Source organism: Triturus cristatus, chromosome 4_1, assembly GCF_964204655.1.
Source record: "Triturus cristatus chromosome 4_1, aTriCri1.1, whole genome shotgun sequence".
Classification (NCBI taxonomy): domain Eukaryota; kingdom Metazoa; phylum Chordata; class Amphibia; order Caudata; family Salamandridae; genus Triturus; species Triturus cristatus.
The window spans coordinates 795,783,778-795,793,581 of record NC_140585.1 but is presented as its reverse complement, the minus strand read 5'-3'; the positions used below and the strand labels follow the sequence as shown (position 1 = coordinate 795,793,581).

Below are 9,804 nucleotides of genomic sequence, written 5' to 3'. Positions count from 1 at the left end.
TGAACGCCTGCTCTGTCTTAACCTTTGAGAACGTTTTACTGTTGATAAGCAGGAACGCGTTAACTCTCTGTTTTTTTCTTGTGCGTTTTTACGCATTCTCTTTTTATTCCTGCATCCTGTCGTTGAGACCCTCTCTTCGTGCATTTATCCTTTCAATCGCTGCCAGTTTGTTCCTCTTTTGTTCCTATCTCGTTACGCTCGTTTTTTTTTTCGTCTTTTAAGGGAATCAATTATTTTCCAATTCACAATATGCTTTTATTATACTCTCTCCTGAGTCCATCGTTACACCGTATTAGTGCTGATGGCAAGGTAAACAAACCGAACCTTTTCTGCGCTTCCAGAGGCCCTTACTGACAGACGTTATATACATTTGACAGGTGTATTTATTGAGTAATCGTAGCTCTGCTCGGAGCGCTGCTGCTTTTGCCTGCTGAAGCCGGAGCAGGGCCAACCTACGGCCAACCTACGTCTATCCTTCAGTGGGCGGGGCGTCCGAGCTGGCCAATAGAGTTTCCCTTTGAAGGCTGCCGAAGAGCAGGGAATAGACGATCCCAAGGGGATACCAGATGTTACCGGCGAGCTTCTGGGAGATATAGTTTCAGCTGGATAGCGTACAGGGTTTGTAGCTGCTCAGCTTCCGGGCTCTGCACGACTACATTTCCCGGAGTGCAGCGGATTGGCATGGCGGAGAGCAATGACTGCGGAGTTTGACGAAGAAGTGGTGTTTGAGGTGGGTGACAGCTCCATATTTAATGCACTGGCACGCTGCAGTGAAAACGGACAGCAGAGCAGGCGCCGGCCTGGGACAAACCTGGCCATCAAGGGGAATGATCCAGGTGTTGTAGGGCTGGCGTGCATGGGAAGGATGGTGCAGCCTGTAAACCTAAGGCGCTAGGATAGCAGAGGAAATGGTAATCGGTTTGCAGGGGGATGAGGCGTGAGGCGCTGCAACGGGGAAGGGGCATGAGTCCTAATCTGTAAAATTGGGTCTGCACAGGTGTCATTGGTATCAGTGCCAGGGGCAGCAGCTCGTACATAGGCAGCAGCGCTGAAGGTAATTTAACCCTGCTAGAGCTGAGGGTTCATTCCGGGATAGCAGAGTCGGGGATCCCTGGGGGGCGTGGAACTGAGAGGTGCAGACGGGGGTAGCAAAGCGGAGGGATGCACAGCTGTGCTTTCAGTCAAGAGTAGCAAAGCATGCATATACGCTTGGATAGAGGCGCAGGTGCTGCTGGAGTTCCTAAAGTGAATGAGCATTAAAGATGACAGGGAATTTTGTGTTGTATCTTGTCATTCAGTCTAGTATTCTGACACATGACTGCTTATTCTTTTAACTGGTGTTTATTTTCCTTTATCTTTCTGTAAAATGTGAATTTACTATATGACAATCTTGCTGGGGTAACAAGCGCTACATAAATGCAAACCTTTTTTCCCCTCTTCTAGCCTTCTTAATCCAACTAACTGACCAATATCCACCACTCAAATTACTTTCATATTCCACTATACTAACTCAACGCTAATCCTTTATGGGTTCCGGAGTAGCTCGCTACTCGCCGAAAAACCACTTCGACACCTCGTCAGGGGTAGTAAGCGCTATATAAATGCAATTACAATACAATACAATACAATGTGAGTAGAAAGGCTGTAGACTGTTGTTTATCAAACTGTGGATCTGTTGCAAGCCGATTTTTTGGTGGGTCCAGAAAGCGCAAGCAATAAATAAAGATTCATTGAAATTCGTTTTTTATCTTGCCACATTTACCATGCTGCAAAGACAGAAGTCAAGAGTTAGGATATTTCTTCTGACATTTCTTTTATCTTGGGGATTGGTGTTTACAAACTCTTCTCATTTTTGCATTGTAAGAAAAATAAAGTGAATTGTGTGACAATCTAGCTGGTGTTTTGGGAGTGATAAACGAAAAGCTGTGGGGTGTAATTTATTTTGTAACACACAACCAAATATAGATACCTGTATATGAACTGTACAATGCTGCAGTCAGGAAAGCAAAAATGTATCACATTTTTTGTAATTCTGTAGTGTGATGGAAACAAAGGTTTTATTAGGATGAAAAAAATCAAGACACTCTATTTGGTGATGCACAAATGATAAATATTCACTGAAACCCAATTTCCACACATCATTTCTGTACAATATAGTTCATTTTGTCAAACTGTATGTCTGTGCAAATTTAGTGGCCATTTCAATGGAAAATGTGCTGCATCTAAATGACCGTGCGCTACTGCCCGATGCTTTAGTTACATTATAAAATTGCCCACCACATATCCATTACACCTAGTTAGGTTGCAAAAGTTTGTCATTATAAAATTTGGGTCGTGGTTCTATAACAATGCTTCCCAAAGGTTTTAGGATATTGTTGACTTCTAACATAACATTTAAATACATATACCTGAACTGTACAGATATGTCACAATAAATCAGGAAGCACAAAAGAAGTGTTTTTTTCAAATTCTAATGTGTGATAGAAATAAAGGTTTTCGTAGGATCAAAATAAATAAAGTCACTTGTTTATGTGCAAATGACAAATATTCGCTAAAACCCAATCTTGTTTGTACTCTATATAGTTTTATCAGTAACACTGTATGCCTGTGCCAATTTAGTGGTCCTTTCAATGGAACATTTGATGTCCGTAATAAGTGTGCTACCACACCATGCTTGAGTAATATATTTATGACCCCATTCTCCGAAATGCAACAGCTACTTATTACAATCTTAACACACTCCTGCTGAATGGGTGTGGCTCACTTGCAACGCTTGTGCTTTGTGGGATATTTTGCAGGTAGGGGCAGAGGAGCTGACCTTTTGCATGTAAGGGCAGCGGAGCCGAGGGTTGGCAGGTCTGAGCAGAGGAGCTGAGGTTTTGCAAGCAAGGGCAGCGGAGCCGAGGGTTGCAGGCAGGGGCAGCGGAGCCGAGGGTTGCAGGCAGGGGCAGCGGAGCCGAGGGTTGCAGGCAGGGGCAGCGGAGCCGAGGGTTGCAGGCAGGGGCAGCGGAGCCGAGGGTTGCAGGCAGGGGCAGCGGAGCCGAGGGTTGCAGGCAGGGGCAGCGGAGCCGAGGGTTGCAGGCAGGGGCAGCGGAGCCGAGGGTTGCAGAGCTGTGGTTGCAGGCAGGGGCAGCTGGTTCGAGAATCACTTGGGGGACACGATTTGAAGGACCTGCTAAACTAGGCGTTGATGTGCAGTGGCTGCAAAGTTGGGGGCGGGGAGGGTAAGAGAGCAGGGGTTGCCAGTTAAGGACAGTTGTCCCCAGGGGTTGTCCAGGTCCATGAGACTGTGCTTTCCCCAGATGACTTTGTGGTGCTTACTCCATGACATGGGGTTGTTTGACAATATATCATTCTCCCACAGCTGCTATTGTGTGACCTGACAGCTGGTACCTGCATGATGTGGTGGGCGGAGACCTTTGTAAAATCGCTCATGAGGTGTATAAGTTTATTGTGTGACACATGACTCTAGGTCATGAATAGCTGGGTGGCAGGTGCCGTGGAGGCTTGCAATATAATGTCTCTCTGGCATGGTGCTGTCCCAGTAGAACGCCAGAAGGCATACATAAAGAGAGAGATTATATTATAAGACGCATCATATTCTGTAAGGTGATGTTAGGTTAACATTATCGGTAGAGAGTCAGGACTTTGAGAATGGATTTGCACATTTGAAGTAAAATATTTTTTAGAATGAACCCTATTCCCTACAAAGTTAATTCTGCTTACATTCTTACCAGGAGCATCCACAACTGTACGGAACTAAAACAATAATACATTGTAAGAAAAGTTTTCTATGATTAAAAAAAAAAAACGGAATTAAATCAAGTGATTGCCACAAAAACCCTTAGTAATGTCATTTGACTCAGGTGTTTTTGCTATTAAGGGTGTGTGAAAGGGAATGTTTTAGAAATTTAGGACAACAAATGAGCACATTGCCGCTTGCAGTATCAGCATAGAATCTGTCATTGGCAAAATGGCAAATGCACTCAAAAATATTTACTAATTCATAAGTCTTTTTAATAAATCATTTACATTTTTCCTTTCAGTCTTTCAAAACTACTTGGTGGATTTAAAATGTGTTGGTTGGCATGCAGTCTGCTAAGGGCTACGTTACGGTGTATAGAGTTGTAGCTGTGCTGTATGACAGTCTCCTGTACTCATTGGAGATGTAAAGTCTGCTTTGTTGCTTTAGTGTTCTATGCAATACTCATTAACAGGAAGACTCCTAGCTGGTATTTGTGACATTAAATTTGCCCAATCCTTCTTCAGATTCCTTATTCATTCAGCATACAAGGTGAATCTCACCTATTTCTTTTGGTTTGGTGTTAATTGCCCCCTGCTAAACCTTCCCTGATAACAATGGTCAAGCTAACACTTCTACACTTTTACCTGCTCAGATGATGATCCAATTTAGACCTTTGGGTTGAAACGCCAAAATATTACTGTCTCTTATTTGTTCAAGAACTACATTCATATATAACAACTGTTGCCTTTCTGTTGCTTTTTCTGATTAGGACTAAGGCTTCCGTTTTTTTGCTTTTACAGATTTTTACAGATAAATACAGACATTAAACAATGTGTTTCCTGTCTGTATTTATTTTAAAAGTGGAAAAATTCTGAAAATGTTGCTTCTTTAGAGAGACTCTCCATGCTGTCTTTCATGAATTCCAGACAACAGCTGAGCAGATAGACAGAATGGAGAGTTGAAAAACAGGATGAGATTTCCTTAAATACAGGCATATGCTAACACATATTTGTAGTATAACACTAAAATATACCTGTGAGTGTACTCTTTTGTTATAAGTGGCTGCTTAATTCGCTAAATCATGACAGGCATGCATGTATGAGTGCATGTCCAAGAGTTATAGAAATATACCATTTTACAGCTCCATTTATTCTCAAAACACAAAATAAATATGGATAAATATCAATGAGTTGGCCAAAAAATAAATATGGGTAAATACAGACGGAAATCTTAAAAAATAAATACCATAAAACCGGGAGCCCTAATTATGACCCAGTGCATCCAGCACTTTATCACTAGGACTCCAATCACAGGCTGCCCATTCCAGCATTCACCTTTGTATCATCATGCTATGACGGGTATACACCAGCAGGAGTTTGTTTTGAACATATTCAATCAGACATCAACCACAGACCTGCTGATCATTATCCCTGTTGTGTTAAGTAATATCATTTACTGTGAGATTGCTGAAGTCCATTTGAGTCCTCCTGTCATTAGAGACAACCAGGGCCCCTTTTCTTTGCAACTGTACACCCTAGATATTTTTGATACAATGTACAAGAGATGGTTACTGGACCAACCCAAATCCTCTCTTCCCTTCCTTATGATCGTTTATTTGTTTTTAGCCTTGCCTTCATGTCTTGATCCTTCTTGTGGAGCATAACTCGTTTGACACCTGTGATTGCAGCCATCTATACCTCCTAATGTGTTTGCTTTCCTGGAGCTATTTTTTAATTATTGTAAATAACTCCAAGGAAGAGCATGTGTTTTCCAGCTGTTTCCCTCTTGTGCTTCTCTGTTCACCCCCAGTGCTTCTCCTTTTTCTCCCTCGCTGTGTTTTCTCCCAGCACCCAGCGTTCCACGTTGAACTCTCTTGTGTTCTTCTCTCCCTGCAGACAGTGCTCCATGTTGTTGTCTCATTGCGATCGTCTCTCCCTGCAGCCAGTGCTGCTACTTGTCTTCTCATCAGTGCTTTACTCCCCCACCTGTCCTGGTGCTTTATCTCCTGCCAGCTCCTCTGTTTTTTTTTATTATATATTTTTTTTTATAAAAGCGCTTGTGCGTAAAAATTAAAAACACTTTTGGAACTACTTTTTTATTTATTTATCAATCCATCTCTGATTGGTCAATAAATAGAAAAAATGCCAGCCTCATTTCGCATTTGCTCATACTTGTGTTGAAGTGCGTCTACAAAATGATGTAACGGCTGCATCAAATCTCTTTTTAAAAAAATGCTGTGCAGCGTGGCTAAATATCCCTGGCAAAGTCAACATTGCTCATAGATGCATCCTGTTAGCTTTGCCAGTGCTTGTAGATCTTTGGGTTTCTAGGTATCTCTCTTTGAGTATTTAGTTTTTTCATAGCAGATGAATTTGCTAGTGACTCCTGGATTTCTGTGCGGATTGTTTTCTGTATTTTCTTGGTGTGTGGAAATGTCGAGCTATATCCCTGTGTTCATATAGCATCATCCTGTTTTGGGCCAGAATATGCAGTATTTCTTGGAACATGGACATCTTCTTGGAATACTTTTGCTCAGATAGGTGCCTCCTTTTAAGTCTACTCCTTTACAGGCTCTTGTGCTCCGTTTGACTCCTTAGCGAGCTGAGTCAAGTCAAGTCAAGTCATAAAATTTGTATAGCGCACTACATACCCAGAGGGTTTCAAGGCGCTTAGGAAGGGGAGGAGGATTATTTGTCAAATATCCACGTTTTAAGCTGCTTTCTGAACGCTAGGTGGTTCTGGGTGAGGCGAAGGTAAGCGGGGAGTGAGTTCCATGTTTTAGCAGCCAGGTATGAAAAGGATCTGCCTCCCATGGTGGTCTTGTTGATGCGAGGTACAGTGGCGAGGGCTTGGCTGGAAGACCGTAGTTGGCGGGAGGGGGTGTAGAAGGACAGTCGAGAGTTGAGGCAATCTGGTCCGATGTCGTAGAGTGATTTGTGTGCGTGGGTAAGCAGTCGGAAAGTGATCCTCTTATTGACGGGTAGCCAGTGGAGGTCTTTAAGGTGACCAGAGATGTGTTCGTTGCGTGGGATGTCTAATATGAGCCTGGCTGATGCGTTTTGGATTCGTTGGAGTTTCTTCTGGAGTTTTGCGGTAGTACCCGCGTAGAGGGTGTTTCCGTAGTCCAGTCGGCTCGTGACCAGAGCGTGGGTGACTGTTTTCCTGGTTTCGGAGGGGATCCAGCGAAATGTTTTTCTGAGCATGCGAAGAATGTTGAAGCAGGAAGAGGATACGGCGCTGACTTGTCTGTTCATTGAGAGTGAAGAATCCAGGATGACGCCAAGGTTCCGTGCGTGGTCTGTCGGGATGGGTGCTTTTCCGAGGGCTTCCGGCCACCAGGAGTCGTCCCATGCAGAGGGGGAAGTACCTAAGATGAGGACTTCTGTTTTGTCTGAGTTCAGTTTCAGACGGCTTTGTTTCATCCATTCGGCAACTTCTTTCATTCCATCGTGTAGGTTAGTTTTGGCGGTGCTGGGGTCATTGGTGAGAGAGAGGATTAGTTGAGTGTCGTCCGCGTAGGAGATGATGTTGAGGTTGTGTTGGCGTGCGATGGCCGCGAGGGGGCTCATGTATACGTTGAAGAGGGTGGGACTGAGTGAGGATCCTTGAGGTACGCCGCAGATGACTTCAGAGGCCTCGGACTTGAATGGAGGAAGGCGGACTCTCTGGGTTCTTCCGGTGAGGAACGAGGTGATCCATTCAAGTGCTTTTCCTTGGATTCCGATGTTATTGAGGCGTTGTAGAAGGGTGCTGTGGCAGACTGTATCGAATGCTGCAGAGAGGTCGAGGAGGATGAGGGCGACTGTGTCTCCATTGTCCAGTAGAGTTCGAATGTCGTCTGTTGCTGCGATGAGGGCGGTCTCAGTGCTGTGTTTTGCTCGGAAGCCAGATTGTGAGGGGTCGAGGGATTTGTTGGCTTCGAGGAAAGCGGCGAGCTGGTTGTTGACGGCTTTCTCGATGACTTTGGCCGGGAATGGAAGAAGCGAGATGGGGCGGTAATTTTTGAGTTCGGTGGGGTCCGCTGTTGGTTTTTTCAGGAGGGCGGTGAGTTCAGCGTGTTTCCAGTCTTCTGGGAAGGTAGCAGAGTTGAAGGAGCAGTTGATGACGTTTTGGAGGTGCGGTGCTATGACGGAGTCTGCTTTGTTGAAGATGTGGTGAGGGCATGGGTCTGTGGGGGATCCTGAGTGGATGGAATTCATCAGGCGGATGGTGTCATCAGTGGAGATTGGGTTCCAAGCGTTGAGGGTGTTCACGGGGGGAAGATGGTCAGCAGATGGTAGGGTGGGTTGGTTTCCGGGTTGGTTGTCAAAGCTGTTGTGGATGTCTGCAATCTTGTTGTGGAAAAAAGAGGCTAGGGAGTCGCAGAGGGTTTGAGAGGGGGTGATGTCGTTGGAGTTGGCCGACGGATTGGAAAATTCCTTGACGATGTTGAAAAGTTCCTTGCTGTTGTGGGCGTTGTTGTCAAGTCGATCCTTGAATGCTGTTTTCTTGGCTTTTCGGATCAGTTGGTGGTGAGTGCGGGTGGCGCTTTTGAAGGCGTCCTTGGTGCTGGTGGTTGGGTCTTTTTTCCAGGCCTTTTCAAGGGAGCGGCAGAGTTTCTTGGACTTCTTGAGATCATCGTTGAACCATGAGGCTTTCTTGCTGCCAGGTTTGCTTTGACGTTTTTTCAGTGGAGCTAAGGTGTCGGCGGTGTTGGATAACCATAGGGTGAGGTTGGCGGCGGCTTCGTTGGCGTTAGAAGAGAGGGCTGGGGAGTTTCGAAGGAGCGATGCGGAGATTTGGTCTGTGGTGATTTTGTTCCAGTTTCTTTGCAGGGTAGGTTGGGAGTGGTTGAAGGGTTTCGGCTTGTTGTAGATGAAGTGAACGCAGCTGTGGTCGGTCCAGAGGAGATCCGTAGTGTGGCTGAAGGAGACATGATTGCTGGATGTGAAGATGGGGTCGAGTGTGTGACCTGCGATGTGGGTGGGGGAAGTGACTAGTTGTTTAAGTCCGAGGTTGGCGAGGTTGTCCAAGAGGGTGGTGGTGTTGCGGTCGTTGGTCTTTTCAAGGTGAAAGTTGAGGTCTCCCAGAAGGATGTAATCTTTGGAGGGGAGCGCGTGTGGGGTGATGAAGTCCGTGATGTCTTCACTGAATTTTGCGTGAGGTCCTGGAGGTCTGTAGAGGAGAGTGCCTCTGAGTGTTGTTTTGGGGTCGATGTGGATCTGGAAGTGAAGATGTTCGGAGTTGGCGAGATTGACGTCAGAGCTGGTTGAGATGCGGATAGATTTCTTGTGGACGATAGCGATTCCTCCTCCTGTGTGGCTGGTACGGTCTTTGCGGGTGATCTTATAGTCTTCAGGGATGGCAATGGTGATGTCTGGTGCGGAGGAAGCATTCATCCATGTTTCCGTAAGGAAGGCGATGTCCGGAGAAATGGTGTCTAGTAGATTCCAAAGGTCAATGGCATGCCTGTGGACCGATCGGGTGTTGAGAAGGATGCATTGTAGGTGGTTGGGGTCGGGAATCTGTGGTGTGGTCGTAGCAGAGATGTTGTCGGTACCGATGAATTTGCAGGAGTGGCATGAGAAAGGGCCATGGGTGTGTCCAGGAGCGGCTTGGACGCAGTTGGGGGCGCGACCGGGGTTAAGGGCTAGGAGGGTGGTGGCATCGTAGGTAATGCGGGAGGGCTGGGTAGCGCGAGGGGCAGGGGGTCTGGCGCTGGGCGCGGTCCAGGCGCGGACGGGCGTAGACGGGCTTACCTTTGGCGCACCTTCGGCGTGTACGTAGCGCGTGGACGCTGCGCGTGGGGGCATTGGCCATAAATGGATGGTGGGGGGGAGGGGCGAGGGCGCTTCAGCTGGGAGGCGGGGCGGGCAAAGGAGGACGACAACAACAACAAAATGGAGGTGGAGGGGTCAGGGCGGCAGGAGCGCTAGGGGGGAAACGCAAATACTACAACAGGGTCACGCTACGGAACAAAATGCAAATGAGTTAAAGCGGCGAGATGAAAACCAAATATGCAACAGAGTCACGCTAGCAGTATCGCACTGCAAATCGGTAAATTCAGCAATCAAAAATGG

General features: G+C 46.3%; 1 protein-coding gene across 5 annotated transcripts in view; it reads left to right on the top strand.

The window, feature by feature from the left end:
- The first annotated feature begins 557 nt into the window (after positions 1–557).
- VEZT (vezatin, adherens junctions transmembrane protein) overlaps positions 558–9,804 on the top strand; it is a 222,349-nt gene continuing 213,102 nt past the window's right edge. For 2 of the 5 annotated variants that reach the window (XM_085653385.1, XM_085653384.1), the window contains exon 1: positions 558–730. In XM_085653385.1, the coding sequence (XP_085509511.1) occupies positions 695–730 (36 nt within the window). In that variant the 5' untranslated portion in view covers positions 558–694. The other 3 variants (XM_085653383.1, XM_085653382.1, XM_085653386.1) reach the window with 3 other exon arrangements.